The sequence below is a fragment of the Pipistrellus hanaki genome, assembly GCF_964339955.1.
Source record: "Pipistrellus hanaki genome assembly, chromosome: 1".
NCBI lineage: Eukaryota > Metazoa > Chordata > Mammalia > Chiroptera > Vespertilionidae > Pipistrellus > Pipistrellus hanaki.
In genome coordinates this window covers 55,504,877-55,530,683 of record NC_140503.1, presented here as the reverse complement: position 1 = coordinate 55,530,683, position 25,807 = coordinate 55,504,877, and the positions used below count along the sequence as shown (strand labels likewise).

Genomic DNA, 25,807 nt, shown 5'->3' with positions numbered 1-25,807 from the left:
AGTCTCGCTGGGAACTAAAGTTCAGAGCAGTCGGGAGCTTGTGTTTCCCTCTGGATTGAAAAAGCCAGCCCATATTTAGTTGCCAGCCCTCTCTATGTTCGAGTGCCTCAGTACCTCTCCACTTTACTTCTGTAGCAACTCTGACACTAATTGTGCTTTTCTCTTCCCTTCTAGTTGTAGAATTCTCACGTATCCAGCCTTCTTGTGGTTCTGGATGATGTGTATTTTGTGTGAGGCAGCAAGTTCAGGTGTTTACCTATGCCACCATCTTGGTTTCTCCCCTTTTCCCAATGTTTTCTTCTAGGAGTTTACAGTTTCAGGTTTTACCGGTAAGTCTTTTATCCGTTTTGAGTTCATTTTTATGAGTGGCACAAGATAGAGGTTCAATTTCATTCTTCTGCATGTGAGTTTACACTTTTTCCCAACACTATTTACTAGAGATTATTCTTTCCCCACTGAGTATTTCTGGCTCTCTTGTCAACTATTAGCTAACTATATTGAGGGTTTATTACTGGGTTCTCAATTATTTTCCATTGGTTTATGAGACTTTTTTTTATGCCAGTAAAATATAGTATACAATATATAACCAGTATTTTCACATTACTAATTAGTATTCTTTAATTTCAGTTTGAAGTCATTTTAGCATTTATTTTAGGCAAGACTAGTGATGATAAATTAGTTCTGCTTTTATTTGTTGGGAAAGTTCTTATTATTACATTTCTGAAGAATAATTTTGCTGGAAAGAATATTCTTGGTTGGTATTTTCTTTTTTCAGCACTTTGATATATCATCCCACTATCTCTAGGTCAGTATGGCTTTTTTAAAAAATTTTATTTATTTATTTATTTATTTAATACATTTTTATTGTTCATATTATTACAAATGTTCCACCCTCCCCCCCCACTCCATTGCTCTCTTCCACCAGGTTCCCACCCCACCTTCTGCCCTTTCCCCACCCCCCATTGTCCTCATCCATAGGTGCACAGTTTATGTTCAGTCTCTTCCCACACCCCCTCTCCCCTTTTCCCCAAGAATCATCAGTTCACTCCTCTTCCATACCTCTGATTCTATTATATTCAACAGTTAATATTGTTCATCAGATTTTTTTTTTAATTTCCTTGGTTTTTAGATTCACTTTTTGATAGTTACGTATTTGTTGTTCATAATTTTTATCTTTATTTACTTTCTCTTCTGAAAGAACCCCCTTCAGCAATTCATATAATTCTGGTTTGGTAGTGATGAACTCCTTTAGCTTTTTTTTATTAGTGAAGCTCTTTATCTGGCCTTCGATTCTGAGTGATAGCTTTGCTGGATAGATTATTTTTGGCTGTAGGTTCTTACTATTCATCACCTTGAATATTTCTTGCCATTCCCGTCTGGCCTGCATGGTTTCTGTTGAGAAATCAGCTGACAATCGTATAGGTGCTCCTTTATAGGTAACTACCTGCTTTGCTCTTGCTGCTTTTAATATTCTCTCTTTGTCTTTTGCTCTTGGAATTTTAATTATGATTTGTCTTGGTGTGGTCCTCTTTGGATTCCTTTTGCTTGGAGTTCTGTGCGCTTCCTGGACTTGTAAGTCTAATTCTTTCACCAGGTGGGGGAAGTTTTCTGTCACTATTTCCTTCAGTATGTTTTCGATATCTTGCTCTCTCTCATCTTCTGGGACCCCCATAATTCTGATGTTGGTTCACTTGAAGTTGTCCCAGAGGTTTCTTACATTATCTTCAATTTTCTGGATTCTCTTGCCTTCTAGCTTCTGCGGAGGAGTGTCTTCTGGCTCTTTATGTTCCAAATCTTTGACTTGATTCTTGCAATCTTCCATTCTGTTTTTAGGACTCTGTATAATATTTTTATTTCAGACAATGTATTCTTTATTTCTTGTTGATCCCTTATCATTTCATGTTGATTCCTTATTAATTCTAGTTGATCCCTTTTCATATCCTGATAGGTCTTATCGATCTTTTCTAGGAAATTCCTGAAAAACCTTATAAGTGCAGATTTGAACTCTATATCCAGTCGCTTTTTGTCCTCCATTTCTTTCGTTTGTGATCTATTTTGTCTCGGCATTTTCGCAGCTTCCCTGATGGGGAGGGGTTTCAGGGTGGAGCCTACAGCTTTGGCTTCCGTCAGCCCCGCCCTATGCGGCTCCTGAGTCTCAGGGTCCTTCAGTACTGGTTGCAAGCGCCTCTGAGAGAAAGGTGCCCTCGATTTTCGCCTGCTAACAAACAGTCTAGGCTCTCCCCCAATGATCTAGGCTCTCCCCCAATGAGCCCGAAACTGGGGTTCAGTTCAGTTGGAAGTGGAGTTGGAGGTGGCATTCAGAGCAGTCTGGAGCCCCTGTCTCCTTCCCACCAGGGCAATCCCGTGGCACAGCCAATCGTCCCTTCTCTGCGCGCAATGTGCACGCCTTCGGTACTTCCTTTCACCACTCCTCCGGGATTTCGCCTTACAGCCTAGCTCCCTCTGTTTGAGCCTTGGTCCCCGGGGTCTGGCCTAGAACTGGGGTTCAGAGCAGTCGGAACTGGGGCCCAGCACAGTCGGAGCTTTTATCTCCTTCCCGCTAGGGAACGCCAGCCAGGCACTCAGCTGCCCCGCCCTTCCTCTCTGGCTCCATCCTCTCCAGCTCCATCCTCTCCGTGCTCCGCGTGTCTCCGTACCTTGGGCTTTTACAGCTCCTCCGCCCTTCCTTCTGGTTTTCTCCTCGTTTCTTGTTGTAGGATTTCCAGTCAGTCGACTTTCCTATAGTTCTGGGTAATGTCCATTTTATATTTTAGTTGTATTTTATTGAAATTGTTGTGTGCAGCTGCGGCTAGGTGTCTACCTGAGCAGCCATCTTCGATTTCTCTCAGTATGGCTTCTACTAAGAAATCCACTGATTGCCTTATGGAAGTTCCCTTGTAAGTTACAGATTTCTTTTTCTCACTCCTTTTAAGATTTATTTTTTATTTTTGGCAGTTTTATTATAAATGTGTCTTGAAGAAGATCTCTTTGAGTTTGCTTGGTGACCCATGAGCTTCATAAATTTGGATATCCAAATCTCTCCCCATATTTGGGAAGTTCTTAGCCTTTATTTCTTTAATTAAGCCCCATTTTCCCTCTTTTCTTCTGGAATTCCAATGATTTTTAGATTATTTCTTTTGATGGTAGCCAATACATTAAGTGAGCTTTATTCACTCCTTTTCATTTTTTTTGTTGTGTTCTCCCCTGACTGAATAATTATAAAATTCTCGCCTTCTAACTCACAGATTCTTTCTTTGCTTGATCCATTCTGATATTGATGCTATTACATTTCTTATTAAATTCATTATATTCTTCAGTTCCAGTATTCCTGTTGGGTTTGCTTTTTAAAATGTATTTTGTTAAACTTATTTTGTTCAAATATTGTTTTTCTGAGTTCATTGTGTTTTCTTGTAGCCTGTTGAGTTTCCTTAAAAGAGTTATTTTGAATTCTTTATTAGATAAATTGAGATCTTTATGTCTTTTGGATTGATTGCTGTTCTTTTGTCCATGGATGGATGCCACATTATTGCTGTTGAGTGGGGGACATGAACAAAGGATATCTTATTCAGTTATGTTGTTGGTGTCACTGTTGTTCCTATATTAAAATCTTTGAGGGCCATGCATTTTTGTTCCTATTTGTAACAATGTTGAGAATGAGCAATAATAGCGTAAGATACTAGCTTGAAAAACTAAAATAACTTGTTCATCAAAGCTTACTTCGAGACCTTTGCTTTCACTGGGCCTACTAATTCAAAATGATATCAATAAACTCTGCCCAATCGCACCAATTCCCTGCTTATGTGGCCTGTCTCAAAATCATCTAATTCAGGCCCTGAAACTATAAATATCATCACTCAATTTACCCATTTTGATATTAAAAAAAACAATATTTGAACTAAAACTATTTAATTATTATTCTTTCTTATTAAACTAAACTTAGCTTTATTTGATCAGCAGGTTTTTCTGTTGGTTTTTTAGAATTGCTGACAGCTAAAAATGGGGAAAATAGTGTCTATACATTTTTTTTCCTTAGTGTTGCCTCAGAAGAACTCAGAAGAATTGACAAAATGAGAATGTTGTCATTTCAGGGAAAAATCCAGCTATTTACCAATTTATCCATTGATGACAACTATTCAAATTCCTCCAACAGAATAATAAATCTTAGGATTCAAAGGGACTTTAAATTTATCTAATCCAAGTCATCTTCTTGATTGATTGCTATAAATGGGGAACAGGCTCAAATTAGAGTAACTCCCCAACCTCCTCAGCATACCCTCAGTGCAACCAAGGGTTTTAGGTTTCCTCGCTACTTCTTCAACTCCCTCTTCATTGTCGCCCCTTTCACAGTCTTAGTCTTCACATCCCCATTTTCCTTCTTTGTAGACAACTGGAGGAAATGTCAGCCCTCCATCATGTTTCAGTGAAGCGAGTCGCTGCCCTAAAAATCCACAGGGTTTTGAGGGCTGGGTGTTTTCAACCGAAATTATTTTTAAAAGACCTCCCATTCCAGGAAACAGACATCTGGTTTCTATTATCCAAAAGGTCTCATTAACAGATAATATTGTGATGTTCACATGCCTATTTTTGAAGCTGAAGCGAAGTGAGGGCTATATTTTTGGGGTACAACCTCATACATAATGGAACAAACTTTCTAGCAGTGTAGGCTTTCCTATTTTCTCTACCCTGAGAATTTTAGAAGGATTGAGAGAAAAAAGTGTTATATGGTATCTTTACTAGGAAAACAACTAGATGGAAGGGTTCTGAATTAGAAGTTTTGGACATTTGTCTTTTAGCTAACTTATTATTTAAAATATATAATTACCAGGTCCTTAGTAAATATTAATTAACTTGAAATGTTACTGAGTTGAAGTACAACTGATGGTAACTTTAGTGACAGATCACAAGCTATTATCCACATATTAGTGAGAAAAAGTCTGAGTGCACGTGTGACTAAAACTTTAGAAATGGCTCTGTACATAGACGTGAAAAGAAGTTGCACATGGCTCTGAAGAGCTTCCCGCCGGACTCTGGCTGTGTGAGGACGAGTGCTGTACAGAGCTTGTGACCTCTCGGAGTCTCAGGGTTGCTTCCCTTTTTTCCCCACTCTTGACTATTCGCTTCTTCCACATCACAGATAATTCACAACAGATGACTTCTTTGTGTAGCTTTTCCTTTTTTTTTTTTTTTTTTTTTTTTTTTTTTTTTTCTGGGATCAACTTTGATATATCCCACATTATTTTCAATTGTAGAGTTTAATAATCCACCCCAAAAAGTTTTTACATGTTAAAGAGTCTGTGTGTATATGTATGTATGATGGTGGAAGCATATGTTTAGAGCAATATAATTCACTCATTATGACATTGCATTGAGTTTGGTTTTTTTTTTCTAAACTGCAAGCGAATGTGAACAGTCTAAACTCAAGTTAGAAATACATATTTTTAACAGGACCCACATAAATGACACCAACAATTTGTTCCTGAGTTTTCTTTCTTTAAAAACAACTATGTTTCACATGTAAGAAAGTTATTAAAATTTTGAGTATTTGTTATTCTCTCAACACATAAAGGACTTGAGATAGTTGACAAAAATATAGTACAGACAATGTGAGAAGGGAAAATTAGGAGGTACAAATACATTCTGTACAAGATTCTTCATGGTTTAAAGACACACTACACATTCTTCTCTTAGTCCTAGAAATCAAAGTTTTTCCCATCATTTTAATCATAACCCTAATACTAAATGATCAAGTTAAAAAATTTTTCACAAAAATACTCAAATTTTCAACTAATAATGATTCAATGTACACTAATTAGTACAGAAGCTTATTATTTTCCTTATAAATGTACATTAAATCCTTTCAGAATCATGAACACCCCTGTGATTTACAATTACATTTACTTCCTCCCTCCCTCTCTCCATATTCATCCCAGTCCTCTAGGTGTTTACATATGAATACTAAGACACTGACAATAAGCAATTCTCCCTTCTGTGACTTGGCAAGTCACTCTGAATCAAATAAATATTACCTATGATGTTACACTTAGTTTTAAATGTATCTGTTCCAGAAGACTAATTTAAAATTGCACAGTGACTAAATATATTGTTCTCTCTTGGTGCTTCTAGTATAGGTATAATTTTAAATGTATAAATTATATACATATCAATCTTATTAATATATTATGCACATTATAAAAATATGCAGTGTAGAAACAAAAAACAGTGAAATGAAATATTTAAAAAAAATAAAATTTAACATTTATTAATGGTACGATAACCTTTAGTCCTCAAATGATAGATATGTGCATTGATATCTAGATACTTGGTTTACAAATGCCTTCCAAATTAAACTGGCATATTATCATTTGATGATATTAAAAAGTAGAACATACATTTAGAGTTAGATTATTTGTTTATAAAATGATACATAGATATATATCTATATTTCAAATAGTCTTTTTAAAGATTTTTATTTTTATACTAGAAGCCCAGTGCATGAAATTCATGCACGGGAGAGGAGTCCCTCAGCCCGACCTGCACACTCTCCAATCTGGGATCGGTCCTAAATGGGCAGTCGGACATCCCTCTCATAATTCAGGCCTGCTGGCTTCCAACTTCTCCCATACAGTAGGCTTTCTTGTTTTGCTGATGGTTTCTTTTGCTGTGAAAAAAGCTTTTTATTTTGATGTAGTCCCATTTGTTCATTTTCTCTTTAGCTTCCATTGCCCTAGGAGCAGTATCAGTGAAGAAGTTCTTTTGGCATATGTCTGAGATTTTGCTGCCTGTGGATTCATCTAGTATTTTTATGGTTTCCCACTTATGTTTAAGCCCTGTATCCATTTTGAGTTTATTTTTTGTATAGTGTAAGTTGATGATCTAGTTTCATTTTTTTGCATGTATCTGTCCAATTTTCCCAACACCATTATTGAAGAAACTGTCTTGATTCCATTGTATGTTCATGCCTCCTTTGTCAAATATTAATTGAGCATAGTGGTTTGTGTCAATATCAGGATTCTCTATTCTATTCCATTGGTCTATATGTCTGTTCTTGTGCCAGTACCATGCTGTTTTGAGAACAGTGACTTTGTAATACAGCTTGAAATCTGGTATTGAGATTCCTCCTACTTCACTCTTCTTTCTTAGGATTGCTGTGGCTATTTGAGGTCTTTTTTTTTTTTTTTTTTTTTTTATAATTTCAGATGAATTTTTGGAGAGTTCTTTCTAAGTCTGTGATAAAATTTGTGGGAATAAAGTTGTTCATAGTATATTTTAACAATCCTTTGTATTTCTGTGGGGTCTGTTGGTCTGCCATTTCTTTTTTATAAGATTTATTCTATTTAAAATTAAATTTATTAGGGTTCTAGTGGTTAATAAAATTATATTGGTTTCAGGTGTACAATTCTATAATACAAACATCTGTATATTTTATTGTATGTTTACCTCCCAAAGTCATCTTGCTTTTCATCACCATTTACCCTAGCCCCCTTTATCATCTCTACATCCCCCATTCCCATGTCTCTCTGGTAGTGACCATGCTGTCTCTGTCTATGAGTTTTTGTTTTGTTTTGTTTTTTGTTTGTTTTTTGCTTAAATCTTTTTACCTTTTCACCCACCCCCACCTCTCCTCGCCTCAGCTATGACTCTGTTTTCTATTTTGTTTCTTAGTTATATGTGGAATCTAATTTATTCTTGCATCATAATTATTATTAATCTACAGTTCTTTCCAGAAATCTTTTAAGCTATTGTTTTACTAGTGAGTTGTTAATTTAGTTAAGCTAGATGATATAATCTATAAATCTGCTTATCTTCCCCCCAAAAAAACCGGCACTATGTTGTGATGCTCAGAAAATTACACAAGAGCAAAGATGCCATCATTATATTCCATAAATGAGTGAGATCATGTGATATTTATCTTTCTCTGACTGGCTTATTTCACTTAGCATAATGCTCTCCAGTTCCATCCATACTATTGTAAATGGTTAAGAACTCCTTCCCACCACACACACACAGCATAGTATTCCATTGTGTAGCTATACCACAGTTTTTTAATCCACTCATCTGCTGATGGGCACTTAGGTTGTTTCTAAATCTTAGCTATGGTGAATTGTGCCACTATGAACATAAAAGTGCATATAGCCTTTCTGATGGGTATTTATAGTTTCTTGGGATCACTGGGTCAAGTGGGAGTTCCATTTTTTATTTTTTGAGAAAACTACATAGTGTACTCCACAGTGGCTGCACCAGTCTGGATCAGACCATCAAACCTCAGATGGAAGGTAAGGGAGGGTGGCGAGAGATCAACCATAGGACTTGCATGCATACATATAAGCCTAACCAATGGACACAGACAACATGGGTGTGAGGGCATGAGTGGAGGGGGGATGAGAAGTGCCGGGGGGGGGGGGGGGAGGAGATAAGGTCACATATGTAATACCTTAATCAATAAAGAATTTTTTTTTTAAAGGAACACTAAAAAAAAGATGCCATCATTATCTATCAGCATGGTAGAATGCAGACTGAAATATCAGCTGAGTGAGGGTACCTGTTTACTAAATACTGGTGAAATGCAACTTCTTTTTTTTTTTCCGAGATAGAAGTACATGTAAACAAGAGTTTTCATATATTTTTTTTTTTTCCAGTGAGAGCTATGTATGTTCCAGTTTGGAGAGCATGCTATTTAGATTCCCTGGGGTCCATCTGCATGGCCACAGACAGGCCTGGGCAAGGATGGGTTATGCAGAGGGCACACAGGAGTGTAAATAGAACTCTGGCCCCTCACCCCTGCTGTAACCAAAGAGCTCCAATTTCATTTATTTTATATTTTGCACATTAAGCTTTTTGACACATTTTCTATGGAACAAAGGATGCCACAGCTAAAACATGCTTGAAACTCTCTTCTAAAGACGTCTAGAAGCCCATTTCTCATGGTTCTGACAAATGTTTGAAACTGAACACTGAACAGTCAGTTGCAAAGATAGTCTGTTACTAAACAGCTAAATATATCAGTTTCTAAAGTTCCTATGTTTTGTGTTTGACTTATTTTTCTTGCATGAAAAATCTTAGCCTTGGATCTAAGAGAAAAAATACTTTAACCAACATGCTACAAAAGCTTTAAACATAATTAAATGCTAAATAAAATCATTGGTTAAAAATGCATTATTTTTTCTTAATTGAGGCCTTTAGTAAAACATTTTGAATATTTTATAAATAGACAGTATTTTTTAAAAGCTTAAAAAAGGATATGGTTCTTGTGATATTTCAGTGAGTCTAATCTTGGGTCGTTTAATGGCTTTGGAAATACCAGTTAGTTCGTGCATCTTAAGAAAATACAAAATTAGTGGACTATGACCTCCAATATTGAAGAGCATACGGCTAAACTCTGGACCAGTGCTACTATAACAGGACTGTGAAGGGAAGAAAAAAAAAAAAAGTCAGTTTTTATTTGGTGTGTTCTTAAAGAATTGTAAATAAATTATAACTGCATTATAACTATGAATAAAACTACCATTTACTATCTTAGAATAAGTAAAAGTAAATACTTCAAAGCATCTTCTTAAGTAAAGAAATTTACTAACGTATGAATCTATGAGTATATGCTGTAAAGCTCGCTTAGCCTTTTGCAAGCTTGAAGCTAGATCAATAGAGATTATTTTTTCTGAAGAATAGAAATAAGCCAAAACCGGTTTGGCTCAGTGGATAGAGCATTGGCCTGCAGACTGAAAAGTCCCAGGTTCGATTCTGGTCAAGGGCATATACCTTGGTTGCAGGCACATACCCAGTGGGGGCGGTGCAGGAGGCAGCTGATCGATGTTTCTCTCTCATTAATGCTTCTAGATCTCTATCCCTTCCTCCTTGTAAAAAAATCAAGAAAAAAAAAATATATATAAAAGAATAGAAATAAAAAGAATGAAGAAAGTGAACAGAGGCCTAGAAAAGGGAGAAAAATGGATAAAAAAAATAATGACTGGAACTTTCCAAGGAGCTTAACTTCAAGTAAGATAAATTCACACCTAGATGTATCATAGTCAAAGTGTTGAAAGACAAAGACAAAAAAGAAAAATCTCAAAAAACATAAAGAGAAAAATAGCATATATGGGATCCTTAATAAGATTAACAGCTGACTTCTCATTAGAACAAAGGACATCAGAGGCAGTTGGATAACAAAGTGTTGGTGGAAAAAAATGTTGACCACTAATTCTGTCAGGGAAACAACAATCATAAATATAATTGCTTCAAGATTGACTTCTTATGGGAAACAAGGTCAGTATAGCAACTATTCATATGTTGTCTTTTCTCAATATTTATAAGGCCCAAAAGAGAGATTTATTATTGATTCCATTTTCTGTGGGGAAATAGGTTTTATTTTCATTTGCTTTTAATGACACATAACATTCTTTTGTATTTTTTTAACTTACGTTTATTTTAAAATTATATTTATTCCTAGCTTCTCCAGAATTATTTTTAAAATTGGAACTATGAGAATCAAAAGCAATTCTCCGATGGCGAAAATTAAATGTCAATATCAGATGTATTTTCTATGACCTAAACCATTTCCTTCACCTTGGATTCATGACAATTTACATTAGGTTATATCTAGCCTGATTTTTAAATTACATGCAAAACCAAGCCAAGCTTTATTTAGATTAAAAAAAAAACTTGCCTGTATTAAAAGATCATTTTATGACCCCTTTCCAGGCTTCTGTCTTGTGTATTTAAGATAAAAACTCTATCTTACCGAAATACTACAAATAGACGTTTCTGCTATTTTTTCCTGCAGCTATCAGTTTCAACTTAGAAAAACTACACTTTACAGCTCCTTCTTCGGCTGTGAGGATCCCTGGTTTTTTAAGGATAGTTGAACTAGGCAAGAGCAGAACTAGATATTAAATGCAAAATCAGTGTTTTGTTGAGCCTTAGCCGTTTTCTTAGATACTTTAGAGCAGAAGGTCCCATGTTGCCCAAAGAACTCTTGTTAGACATATTCAAAATAGCCAAAACAACTAACAGAAGTCCCACTTCTTTTATTCATCCCACAAAATACCTAACAGAAAATTGTCAGAAAACTTTGATTCCATAAACAGGGCTTTCGTCGTCAAAGAAGAACTTGCTGCTAATTTTGAAGAAGTAAGCAATCCTATAAACTTTGGAAGGATCACCAGGGGTGAACCAGAAAGTCTAAGAAATGGTTTTGGTGCTGAAGTTTTCTGTCAATTTATTACAGGATAATTGCTGATAATGATTATAAAACTAAACTTTGATTTTTGTTATTTTAATATATGCTCTGCCAATGACAATTTGAAACCCACAGGCACCCATTCATCATTTGGACACCCTGGTGCTTAAAAAAACACACAAAAAAAACCAACCTCTTCTTTGTGTTGAAATCTCTCTTCCTATAGCTTTCACTTATTGGTAAAAGTAAAATTGTTTTGGTTTGTATTGGTAAAAATATTTTTTTGAGCCACACAGAAAAAGTCTAATCCTGCTTTCCTACAGTAGCTCTCTACATATTCGAAAACAATTAAAAAGGTTTTCAAGGATTTTTCTTTTCTAATAGAAATATCTTTAAGTATTTTGACCATTCCTCAAATAATATGGTTTTAGAGTCCTTCATTATTCTGATTATATTATGTTCAGAATGCTTCAGATTGTCTATACCAGGCATGTCAAATTTTCAGGCTGCATGAGGCCCACAACAAAATTTTCTGTGGTCCAGCCAATACGATGGTATGTAAGAAACATTTTCATAGAAATTTTTTAACTTGATTTTTACAATATTCTATTATACATAATTATTAATAACTAACTACAATGTTTGCTAATGACTGGTTACTATAATCGTGTTGCATTCATTCCCCCTATACACCCTATGCGCAGGCGCACCATTTCTTTCCACTAATCCTAGCAGCGAATATTTTAGCAGCTGATTGCCACATCATTAGTCTTGGACTGACTTGTTTGGTGTGAGCAATAGGAAATATTTCTCTTTTGGAGAAGAAGAAAAAAAGGTTTACTTGTGTTATGCTTATTAATTTGTGCAGCTATTCAGTGTCGGGTAAATTAATGTTCAAGAAAAATATTAATTTTTATTAAAATGTTCTATTATTTTATGTTAACGATTACTCATTTATATTCAGCATGTCTCTATAAAAAAAAGCTTTTGAGTTTTTTTGTGGCCCATATAAACTTAAACCTTGTTTGGCCCGTTTTAGCCTTAGAGTTTGACATGCTTGGTCTACAATCTTACAATATAATGAAGCTCTCCAAAATGAGTATAATATACAATTATTGTAAAATCAGTATAGAGTAAAACCCATGTATCTATTTAAATAGCCAAGAATACAGGACATTTGGGAGTTGACAACATTCTACTATTGACACACACAGATCTTACTTTTGAAAATAATTCCCAAGCCTTTTTAGATGCTCCTAAGCCAAGGCTTTATTATGCTATACCTCTGCAGTTTGTAATTTTGGACCTCTCTTTTTCCACATAAAAGTTTATTTTTTTAAGATTAGGCCTTTTACTCTAGTCTGTCATCCAATCCTATCTAATAAAATAGTAATATGCGAATTAACCATCACTCCACTACACCCACAAGCCATGCCCACCAACCAACCAGGAGCAAATATGCAAATAAACCCAACCAAGATGGCTACCAGCCCCAGAGAGCAGGAGAGAGGCTTGGGTTTTCCTGCCAATGGAAGAAGCCAAGCTTTCTGCACACCCTGGCTGGCCCAGGCCTCTGCTTAAGGCTACAAAGTTTCGATTATAGAAGATACAAAGCCATGGAGCAAGCAGAAGCCTTGGCTCTGCTCCAGGCTACAAATTTTCAATTATAGAAGATAAATAAACCCCAGATACCAGGGCCTCCACTTGGGTCACCAGGGGGCATGGCCGGCCTGCAAACCAGCACAGGCCCCTTGCTCAAGAGGCCCCATGAACCAAAGGAACCCCCACCCTTATCTGGGACATCCTTCAGGGCAAACCAGCTGGTCCACACCCATGCACCAGGCCTCTATCCTATCTAATAAAAGAGCAATATGAAGATTGACCATCACTCCAACACACAGGATTACTGCCCCCATGTGGACACAAAATGGCCACCACAAGATGGCCAGTAGGGAAGGGCAGTTGGGAGAGACCAGGCCTGCAAGGGAGGGCAGTTGGGGGTGATCAAGTCTGCAGGGGAGGGCAGTTAGGGGTGACTAAGTTGGCAAAGAAGGGAAGTTGGGGGTGACCAGTTCTGCAAGGAAGGGCAGTTGGGAGGGACCCAGTCCTGCAGGGAAGTGCAGTTGCGGGGGGACCAGGCCTTCAGGGGAGGTCAGTTAGGGGTGACCAGGCCTGTAGTGGAGGGCAATTAGGGGCAACCAGGCTGGCAGGGGAGTAGTTAGGGGGTGATCAAGTTGGCAGGCAGAAGCGGTTAGGGGCAATCAGGAAGGCAGGCGGATGAGAAGTTGGGAGCCAGCAGTCCTGGATTGTGAAGAAGGATCCCTGATTGGAGAAGGTGTGGGCTGGGTTGAAGGACACCAATCCCCCCACCCCTATGCATGAATTTCGTGCACTGGGCCTCTAGTATATTAATAATTCTTCTAAGTTTATGACTTCTATGTATCTCATAAAATGGCAACCATATTTTTATACAAGTTGCTGATAAAGTAGTCTGCATGGGACAGGGCCAATAATGCAATAAGATATACCTACAATTTGTGTTCTAGTTTTAACTAGTATTACCTTTAAAAGGTTGTATAGTCACACATACATTAGTCCAGATTTCTTCAACTTGAAAGTAAGATGTATAAGACAATTTTTAGTGCTTGCTGAAGATATACAATTTCTATTACATTTCCCTGATTTCTAAATCTAGCATTCTCCTCCTGCCACCAAAAAAGGTGTGATATTGTAATGGATTTCAAATGGACACCTAGAGATCACCAGTTTCTATGCTAAGTACTCACAAACCACACTTGGTAGCACTGTGAAGGTTGGAAGAGATTCTATATACCTGGATTATTAGAGACCAGGAAATACGTAAATACTGAGTTTCAGAAAATGGCTTGTATTAAAATTTAAAATAATGGCCAGACTTGCTTGATAATTCAGATAAATTTTAGCAATAAAGACTTCAACAAATTTAAAATCTGTCTAACAAGTTAAGAGATCAAATTCAGAATTTTAAGCCAATAATCTCAATCAAATCTTGCTAAAGCAACACAAGGTAGCAAATTCCATAGGATCTCTGTTTTGGAGGCACCTTCAGGAAAGTGGAGAAAAAGAGTATTTAGACTTAAGAGTAACAGTATCTACATATATGCACTCAGTTATTCCAAGACCCTGGCTTAAGAGGTGAGGACAGGCCAACCATTACTGAAGACTCCACTAATATTTTCCCTGCAAATTTGGCTGATGCTTATTGAGATCATAGCCATATTTATGTATTAATCCAGAGACAAGTAGTGCCAGAAATGTGAGAAAAGGTAAATACCACATCTTTTCTCATTAAAGAGGAGGATATTTAAAGAAAAAACAAAACAAATCAAGAGTTTTTATATAAGATTAACTTTTCAATAAATAACTTTGATCATTAATTTTTTCCTAAGATATATATATATCAAGAATGAAAAATCCAACATGTCTCCGTGAAGCTGTCCAATTAATTATATTGCTAATTAAAGAAGAACTTAAAAAAAAAATCACTCTATTCCAAACCTTTGTTGTTGGTTTTGATGTTTTTGATCCTTCCATGGATGTGGATATTGTATATGCTGATGGGATCTTTAAAATTTTCGTCATATTGAAGTCTATAGCTAAAACAGAAAATAAAATATTTTTAAAAATTCTGTTGTTTTTTTCCTTGACAAAAAGACATGATGCCCTTCTTTCTCCTAGCATTTCACTCTAAACATGGACAGAGGCAAAGATGGAGGGGAGAAGGTTAGGATATTGTTATAGCTTGCTCTAGTCAGAAAAATGAATATTGCATTTTATTTTCTCATGACTTGCTCTAAGCTACCATTTATTAAGAATACACGGAGAGGACACAAATCTAAGTCTTTTGCTTCTGAGTCCAGAGCTCTTTTCATGACCCTCTAGTTAAATGCAATAGGACACTTGATCCTCCAAATCAGGGGTCTTCAAACTATGGCCCGCAGGCCACATGCAGCCCCCAGGGGAGTCTGATCCTGCCCGCCAGGTTTTTCGGGCAGTGAGCGCAGCCAAGGTGTTACAGTAGGAATTAGTAGTTCATATAGTCCGGCCCTTCAGCTCTCTGAGGGACCGTGATCTGGCCCCCACTTTAAAAAGTTTGAGGACCCCTGCAATGGTAGAGTCCACCTTTTCCACATACTGACTACACACCCTTATCTGGCAATTTTTCATTGCAACCAGCATGAGTGCACATGAGAGTATCCAGGGAATCCTGCCATGTTTTTAAGTTCAGAACTGTACAATTTAATCAGCTACATCAGTCAGCTGAAAAGCTGGTTATTAAGATACCTTAACACAGAGCAGAGAAAACAGGTGATCTAAGTGGTTTCTGCTACATTCTGGCACTGATTATTATCAGTTACCAGGTAGACCAATTAGATATAGAGGCTGAGATGTTGATGAGAAACCTCTGAGGTTTTGAAGAAAGTCACTTAGATTGATTTTTTTAACATTATACATGAAAATATTTTAAATATTAGCCTGAAATACTAGAAGCACGTGGGGATTTATCTCTGACAGAGGCTAAATGATTGGTTAGCAAGGAATCTGCACTTTAAAATTTTGAGTGGAATCAATGTTAGATTGAATTGGAGTTAAAATTGGCAAGAAAAGTAATAAGCCACATACTTTCTTTTCTTTAAAACCTGCTCAAAAGTATATAATGTAGAAAGAGGAATCTGGCAATATCTACCAAAAATACATATTTTCTCTTTGACCAGTAGACTTCACTCCTGAATCTATATACTACACAACCTGTTACACAAGTCAGAAAGATCATAGGTACAAGTTTATTGATTTGTGGCATAACTTAAAAATTTAGAGATGATAGCCCATGTATTTAGCAATAAAATTGTAGTTGAATAAACTAAGGCACCCCCATTTGAAGGAATACTATGCAGTTGTAAAAAGCAATGAGGAAATACCCATACTGATGTAAAGAGACCTGCAAGTCATATCATTAAAGGGAGCAAGGTGCAGAACATTGTATAGAGTATATTATTTAATTCACTTATACAGTATGCTATCTTTAGTATACTACTAAAGAAAGGAAATAAGCATATATATTATATTTGCTTTCATTTGTATAAAGAAATACTGGAAAGATAACAGTGTAAAACACATACATGTGAACACAATCTGCACTGTGAAGCAGAGTTCTGTATGAATTAAGCATGTAGGACTTGGAGTCAGATGGACACTGATTTCAATGCCAGCTCTGCCATTGTAGACATCATGGCCTTGGGCAAATGAATTTCTCTAAGTTTCAGTTTCCTCAAACAATAGTTACCTTATATACTTGTTAACAGCATAAAAATAAGAGTATATCTGCAAACCATAGTGCCTGGCACATTGTAAAAATTGTTAGTCAGTATTGTTATTAATATTTTTTTCTTTAAAAATATTATTTCTTAAGGAGTGTAAATTCAAATTCTCTATTACTTCATACTTATAAAAGCTTTGTTGAGAAAAAAATATTGAAAATATTGAGGACTCATTAAGTTTTATCTATTCCTTTAAAGAAATCTGAGACATATTTTTTAGTTAAGGTAGACCAGCAAAGAGATATGTATTAGCACTGAATTTTCCTGGCCACATTTAGAACCATTTTTACCATATTGTGCTTTATCATTACATTATGCCCTTGGTCAATATAGTGCAATATTATAAACTCAATCCTATCTGCATTTACTATGTCAACATAGTCATTACATTATACAGAGTGTTCCTAGGGAGAGTATGGTAATCAATTAGGCTGCTCAAAAATATTCATCCTTCCAAGGCACCTGATAATACTGAAAACCACTAATGGCTTTGAAATAAGTATGGACATGTGATTTGCACTGTGAAATCTACACTAATAAAAGAGATATATGCAAATTGACGGCACATTCATGACACCCACCAGCCAATCAGGAGTGAGTATGCAAATCAACCCACAAACATGGCAGGTTAATTTGCATATGTAGGCACCTTGCTGCTGGGGATATTCCGTACCACCCCAGCCTTTTGGGCAGCGTAGGAAGGCTGAAAGGTGGCTCCAGGGTGGAGCAAAGGCAGAAAGGCAGCTCCTATCTGGAGTGAAAATGGTGCCAACAGCCAGGGAAGGAAGGCCCATTCTTGCATGAATCTTTGTGTATTGGGCCTCTAGTAAAATAATAAAATTTGAATTGAAATAATGTTGTTTTTTTAGATGAAGATTTAAAAGCCAATACTCAGTTCATTGAATTCTCTCTGCCTGAGGCAGTGATTATTGTGAATGAGATAGAATCTTCTTTGGTATGTATGTCTGAGTTTCTATACTAATAGAGACTCTAGTCTGTATGCAATGGATACAGTGTGAGTGAAAAATAAACCTTTATTAGCATAAGCTACTAAGATTTTGCTAAAATTCTTACTACAGAATAATATAGCATATCCTGTAAGGATTCACAGGAAAAATATTATCTGGTATTAGTATCAATATATATAATAGGCTAAGTGTTTGTCTGTCCAGTCAGTAGTTAATGACCACCAGGGGGCAGACATTCAATGCAGGAGCTGCCATGATGCACACTGACCATTTAAAAAATAAATGGCACCAGAAATAAAGATGACTGCCAATTCGGAAGGAAGGCTGAGAGATAGTATGTGAGTGAGACAATGAAAGGAGAGGGTGTTGACTTATGGGAAGTGTCTATTTGTGATTGAAGGTTAGCTACATAACAAGGGACTGTTGGGGACTGCCAGACTGGGCTCCCTTGACTAGGCAGCCTCCACTGCTGCTGAAATCTCTCCCGGAACCGGCTCTGCCACAGAGACCACACCATCTTGAAGGGGAGTGTGGCTGGGATTCTTCAATCAGGAAGAATCAGATACCTCCCAGAACCCTACAACCACAACACCCATGGACCAGCTGTGAACCCACAAACCCCAGGTCTTAAGCAGCTTAAATACGCAGATTTGGATGAGCTCTGCACCTTCTCAAGGAAAGGCCAGATTTTGCCAGAGAACGTCAATGCAGGAGAGAGCTACATAACCAGACACCTGGATAGGAGAGATCATGGGGAGACAAAGAAAGAGCCCACATGCGGTGGGGGGGGGGGGGGGGGGGGGGGGGAGAAAGAAAAAAAAGGACTTAAATGAAATGGAGGCAAGCAATGTGTCAGAGAAAGAATTCAGAAAAATGGTCATAAGGTCACTGAAAATGTTGAAAAAAGAAAAATTCAACAATATGTGTAAGAACCAAGAAGAAATGAAGAACAATGAAGAAATGAAAAATAACATCACTGCAGTAAAGAACTCAATAGAAAGCATCAAGAGTAGGCTAGAAGAAACAGAGGACTGCATCAGTGAGCTAGAAGACAAGGTAGCAAAAAAATACCCAAGCAGAGCAGCATCTAAAAACAAAACAAAACAAAACAAAACAAAACAAAAAAAAAAAAAACTTAAAAAACAAGAGGAGAGCCTAAGGGAACTTTGGGACAACATGAAATGAAAACAACATCCTCATTATATGAAGGCCAGAAGGAGAGGAAACTGATCAAGGAATAGAAAACCTGTTTGAAGAAATAATGAAAGAAAACTTCCCTGATATAGGGAAGAAAAAAACTTACCAAGTCCAAGAAGCCCAGAGTCTCAAACAAAATGAACCCCTAAAGACCAACGCCAAAGCAGATTATAATTAAATTGGCAAACATCAGTGACAAAGTAAGAATCTAAAAAGATGCCAGAGAGAGACAGAAAGTTACCTACAAAGGAACCCCCCCTCAGACTAGTGACCAATTTCTCAACAGAAACACGTCAGGCAAGAAGGGAGTAGAATGAAATATACAAAGTCATGCAAAGAAAGGGTCTGAATACTGTACCCAGCAAGGCTATCAATCAAAATTGAGGGTAAAATCAGGAGCTTCACAGACAAAAAAAAGTCTACGGGAGTTTATCACCACCAAACCAGCAATGCAAGAAATACTAAAGGGGAGAAAAAAATGGCAGCAGGATAGACAGACATGTCCCGAGCCTTGTCCCAGAGCAGATAGAAAGAACTGCTGAGGGTCGCACAGGGAGTGTTTGTTGGTGAGTTGAGGGACAGCTATACTCCAGGAGACTGTGGAGGACTGCTGGACAGGGCTCCCCTGACCAGACAGCCTCCACTGCTGCTGGGTTCCCTTCGGGAGTGACAGGCTCAGATGCGGAGACAATGCCATCTTGAAGGGGAAAGTGGATATTATCAAAAGCCTGAAAATCTACAACTGTGACACCCACCGAACATCTGCGAACCCTAGAGCACTGGTCCCCAATTGGCGCAAACATGCTGATTCGGAGGAGCTGTATACTCCACCACGGAAAGGTCAGATTTCACCTGGGATAAGGAGAGATCTCTGCTCCTGGCAGGAGAGAGAAATGTGTGCACTCTAGGAGCGGGAGGACTGGGGGATGTCTGTGCCTAGAAAAATTCATGGCTGTTGGGGCTGGCGTGATCCATGAATGTGGAAGGGGGTCCTCAGAGCTGCTAACAGAAAGGAACTCTTAAAATCAACCCAATTTGATCTGACGCAAAAGGACAGCCTAAATTTTTTTTATTTATTTTTTTAAGTATGCTGGCTGCTTAGTCCCACAGGGGGAAAAAGACTGCACAGACTTGCACACAACCCTGGAGTTTGCACACTTATGCTGGCTCTCTCTTTTTTTTTTTTTTCTTTCCCTTTAAATCCTAGCTTCTGATCACTAAGCCCAATACACAGGATCACCCAATTGGGGACACCCTAAGAGATAGCAGGAGAAAGTTGTTTTTCTGGAACCTGGGGATCAGAGTGGGGAATAACCATCAGAGAACCAGCTCTGGGACAACCCACTCCCACAAACCAGTACTGAATGCCACAGGGAAAGCAGGATCTAAGAACTGGCTAGAGAGGACCTATAAACCTGGAGGTCAATCCAGAAACACTGCCACCCAGGGATTGAATCACAAATTGACTCTTGTGTGAAAGCAAATAAAGGAATACAAGAAGTTAAGACACACTGCCTGCTTAAAAATCAGGACTGGCATACAATACTGAGGAGCAATGGAACATAGGGAACTGCAATACTGTCCTGTCTAGGAAACATTCATGCTAAACAGAACAGTAGAGGAAGTGAGTGACCTTCACTACTATACATTTTCTTTTTCTTTCATCTTTTACTTAAGAAATGATTTTTTCCCCCTCACTTGATTTTACCTTTTTAATTATTACATTTTTATTTTCAATCAGTATTATTACTACTACTATTTTACCCTTTTTTAAAAAAGTATTTTATTTTCTCTTTATTTTACTTTGGGATTACTGTTCTACATACTATTTTCATCTTCCCTTTAGCATCATTTTACTCTATCTCAACTTTACCTTTATGCCACCACTCTCTTCCTAACTTTTCCCCTTTTGTTGTCCTATTTATCTTACCCTTTTCCTGCTTTAGATTTTTCCTATTCTTTCTTTTTACCCTTTGTTAAAATTTCACCCTACTTATATATTCAATTTCCAATCCCTTGCTCAAGTCCATACACACCTCTCTCTTCTCTCTCTTCACTATCCAAAAAATTGTTTTTTTCTCTGTTCTTTTGTTGTTGTTTACTTGATTGTTGATTATATCGATTTTTTATGCTTGTTTGTAAAGATTTTCTTGCTTATTCTTTTCTTTTTTGTTTTGTTTTTGTTTGCTTTTTGCTTCTGTTTTCCCTTGCCTTGCTTGATATTAGTTGTTTGTAGTTTGTATTCATCTCCAGGTACTTGTTGCTGGCATTTGTTGGGATTAGTGGCTGTTCTATTGGAGTTTTCTCCCCATATATAGTTTGTTCCCCTCTTCTTTCTTCTATTCCTTTAAGTTACTTTTTTTCCTTTTCCCAATTTCATTTTTTCATTTCTTCCTCTTTCTTTCTCTTCTTCTTCAGCTCCTATCCTCTTATTTGCCTTTCCCTGGTGTTCACCTTTATTTTGGTTTATTAATATTGTGAATACATTTCTTTTCAGTGTGTTGTGTGTTGCACCTGGTTATGTTGTATTTTGTGCCTTTCAATAAATTCAGGAGAGAGATAATTACATAACCAGACTCCTGGAGAAGAGAAACCATGGGGAGACAAAGAAATAGCCTGCACATGAAAGAAAAGCAGGCATCACCAGAAAAGTAAGTAAACGAAATGGAGGCAAGCAACCTGCCAGACGAAGTATTCAGAGAAATTGTCATAAGGTGGCTGAAAAGAATAGAAGACAAAATTCAACAATATGTGTAAGAACCAAGAGGAAATTAAGAAGAACCAAGAAGAGATGAAAAATGACATTTATGCTGTAAAGAACTCAAAAGGTAGGAAAAAATATTCAAGAATAGCAGCTTCTAGAACACATGTGTCAAACACAAAGCCCGCGGGCCAAATCCAGCCCGCCAGGCCTTGCAATGTGGCCCACACCGCGCTGTCATCACTGCACTCCGCTGTCAGTTTATGACATTGTCAGTTTATGACTGTTCAGTAAACCATTCGGCCCGCAATTTAGGCTGGATTTTAGATTTTGGCCCCTTCTCTGATTGAGTTCGACACCCCTATTCTATAAAATAAAATTAAAAATCAGGAGGAGAGCCTAAGGGAACTTTGGGACATGAAATGAAACAACATCCACATTATAGGGCATCTAGAAGGAGAGGAAACAGCAAGGAATAGAAAACCTATTTGAAGAAATAATGAAAGAGAACTTCCCTGATATAGGGAAGAAAAAATCCACACTAATCCAAGAAGCTCACAGAGTTTCAAGCAAAATGAACCCCTAAAGACTGATGCCAAGGCATATTATAATTAAATTGGCATACACCAGTGACAAAGTAAGAATCTTAAAAGCAGCTAGAGAGAGACAGAAAGTTACCTATAAAGAAACCCCCATCAGAATAGCGACTGATTTCTCAACAGAAACTCATCAGGTCAGAGGAAATGGAATGAAATATACAGAGTCATGCAAAGGAAGGGTCTGAATCCAAGAATACTGTACTCAGTAAGGCTATCAATAAATATTGAAGGTGAAATCAGGAGCTTCAAGGACAAAAAAGGACTAAGGGAATTTATTACCACCAAACCAGCAATACAAGAAATGCTAAAGGGTCTGCTGTGAAAAAAAAAAAAAAAAAAGGAATTGAAGAAGGAACACAAGGGTAAAGAATAAAAAATGGTGACAAATAAGCAACTATCAAGAACAACTTTCAATGTAAATGGATTAAATGCACCAATCAAAAGACATTGGGTAACGGATTGATTAAGAAAACATGACCCATATATCTGCTGTCTACAAGAAACCCACCTCAGAAAAAATGACGTACACAGATTGAGGGTGAAGGGATGGAAAAAGGTTTTTCAGGCAAATGGAAATGAAAAAGAAAAATCTGGGGTAGCAATACTTATATCTGACAAATTAGATCTCAAAGTGAAGGACATAAAAAAAAGATAAGGAAGACCACTTCATAATACTAAAGGGGAGCAATCCAACAAGAAGATATTGGATCTCAAGTGAAGGACATAACAAGATATAAGAAAGGCCACTTCCTAATACTAAATGGAGCAATCCAACAAGAAGATATAACTCTGGTAAACATATACACACCCAATACACGAGTACCCAAATACATAAAAAAACAAAACAAGCCTGGACCGGTTTGGCTCAGCGGTAGAGCGTCGGCCTGCGGACTAAAAGGTCCCGGGTTTGATTCCGGTCAAGGGCATGTACCTTGGTTGCGGCACATCCCCAGTGGGGGGTGTGCAAGAGGCAGCTGGTCGGTGTTTCTCTCTCATTGACGTTTCTAACTCTCTGTCCCTCTCAATTCCTCTCTGTGTAAATCAATAAAATATTTTAAAAAAACAAAACAAAAAAAACAAAAACAAACAAACAAAAACAAACAAAACAAAACAAAACAAAACAAAAAAACTCCTGGAGGATATCAAGGGAGAGATTGACAGCAATAAAGTCATAGCAGAGAGCTTTAATACTCCACTAACACCAATGAACAAATCCTCTAAATAAAAATCAGCAAAGAAATATCAATCCTAAATGACTCACCAGACCAGATGGAATTAACTGATATGTTCAGAACATTTCACCCCAAAGCAACAGAAATATACATTTTTCTTAAATGCACATGGGTCATTTTCAAAGATATGATGGGACACAGGCAAAGTCTCTTCAAATTCAAGAAGATATAAATCATATCAAGTATCTTCTCAGATCTCAATGGCATACAACTAGAAACCAACTATAATAAAAACAATAATAAAAAAATCAAACACCTGGAGGTTAAACAGCATGTTATTAAACCATAACTGGCTTACCAGAGATAAAAAAGAAATAAAAACATCATGGCTACAAATGACAAGGAAAACACAACAATCCAATATCTAGTGAAAGCAGTCTTGAGAAGGAAGTTCATGGAAGTTCATAGCTTTACAGGCCTACTGCAAAAAAACGAGAAACAATGGTAATAAGTTATCTATTATAACTCTAAAACTCAAAGAGTTATAAAGAGAACAACAAGAAAAGCCCAGTGTAAGCAGAAGGAAGGAAATAATATAGATCAGAGAGGAGATAAATGACATAGAGACCAAAAAAAACAAACAAAAAATAACAACAAAAAAACCCCAAAAGATTAACAAAACCAAGAACTGGTTCTTTGAAAGGATAAACAAGATTGATGAACCTCTTGTCAGGCTCACCAAGAAGCAAAGAGAGAGGACCCAAATAAATAAAATCAGAAATGAAAGAGGTAAAGTAACAACTGATCTCACAGAAATACACACGATTATGAAAAAATACTATGAACAACTCTATTCCAACAAAATGGACAACCTAAATGAAATGAACATATTCTTAGAAAAATACAAGCTCCCAAAACTCAACCAAGAAGAATAAAAAAAAACCTGAATAGGCCGATAACTATCAAAGAAATTGAAACAGCAATAAAAAATCTTCCAGCAAACAAAAGCCCTGGTTTAGACAGCTTTACAGGGGAGTTATACCAATCATTCAAAGAAGACTATTCTAAGAAATTCAAGAGGAAGGCACACTTCCAAGCTCTTTCTATGAAGCCAGCATTACCCTAATCCCAAAAACAGATAAAGACACCACAAAAAAAAGAGAACTATAGGCTAATATCCTTGATGAACATAGATGCTAAAATTCTCAACAAAATTCTAGCAAATTAGATTCAGCAATACATTAGAAAGATCATACATCATGACCAAGTGGGATTTATTCCACGGATGCAAGGATGGTACAATATCCACAAATCAATAAATGTGATACATCCAATAAACAAATTGAGGGACAAAAATCACATAATCATATCAATTGATACTTAAAAAGCATTTGACAAAATCCAAAACCATTTCTTGATAAAAACTCTCAGCAAAGTGGGAATAAAGGGATCATACCTCAACATAATAAAAGCCCTTTATGACAAACCTACAGCCAATATCATACTCAATGGGCAAAAACTAAACCCTTTTCTCCTTAGAAGACAAGGATACCCACTTTCACCACACCTGTTCAACACAGTACTAAAAGTGCTAGCCATAGCAATCAGATAAGAAGAAGAAATAAAAGGCATCCAAATTGCAAAGAAGAACTAAAACTGGCCTTATTCAGAGATGACATGATACTATACATAGAAAAACCCAAAGACTTCATAAAAAAACCTAATAAACCTAATAAATGAATTTGGCAATGTAGCAGGATACAAAATTAACACCCAGAAATCTATGGCCTTTTTATATACCAGTAATGAACTCACAGAAAGATAAATGTAAAAAAAATCCCGTTTACTATTGCACCAAAAAATTAAGATACCTAGGAATAAATTTAAGTAAGGATATAAAAGACCTGTACTTAGAAAAACTACAGAACATTGAAAAAAGAGATAGAGGAAGACTTAAACAAATGGAAGAACATAACATGTTCATGAATTAGTAGAATCAGCATCATTAAAATGTCCATACAACCTAAAGCAATCTATAGATTCAATGCAATACCTATTAAATACCAATGGCATATTTCAAAGATTTAGAACAAACTCTCCAAAAATTTATCTGGAATAAAAAAAGACTCTGAATAGCCACAGCTATCCTGAGAAAGAAGAACAAAGTTGGAGGGATCACAATACCAGACATCAAGCTATATTACCAAGCCATGGTTCTCAAAACTGCCTGATACTGCCACAAGAACAAACATATAGACCAATGGAACAGAATAGAGAACCAAGAAATTGACCCAAGCCATTATGCTCAATATTTGAGAAAGGAGGCAGAAGCATACAATGGAGTCAAAACAATATAATAAATGGGCTGGAAAATTTGGTCAGATACATGCAAAAAAATGAAACTAGATAACCAACTTACACTATACACAAAAATAAACTCAAAATGGTTAATGTACTTGAATGTAAGATGGGAAACCATAAAAATCCTACACAACTCCATAGGCAGCAAAATTGCAGACATATGTGGTAGCAATATCTTTACAGATACAGAGCCTAGGACATGAGAGACTAAGGAGAAAATAAAGAAATGGGATTATATCAAAATAAAAAGCTTCTGCACAGCAAAAGAAACCATCAACAAAA

The 25,807-nt window shown here is 36.8% G+C and overlaps 1 protein-coding gene across 1 annotated transcript in view; it reads right to left on the bottom strand.

The window, feature by feature from the left end:
• Positions 1-25,807, bottom strand: part of FAM227B (family with sequence similarity 227 member B) — a 193,735-nt gene that overhangs the window by 21,435 nt on the left and 146,493 nt on the right. The window contains exons 11-12 of the mRNA XM_084898380.1: positions 14,708-14,805; positions 9,241-9,401 (exon numbers count right to left, since the gene is read on the bottom strand). Of these exons, the coding sequence (XP_084754506.1) occupies positions 9,241-9,401; positions 14,708-14,805 (259 nt within the window). The remainder of the gene's footprint in view (positions 1-9,240; positions 9,402-14,707; positions 14,806-25,807) is intronic.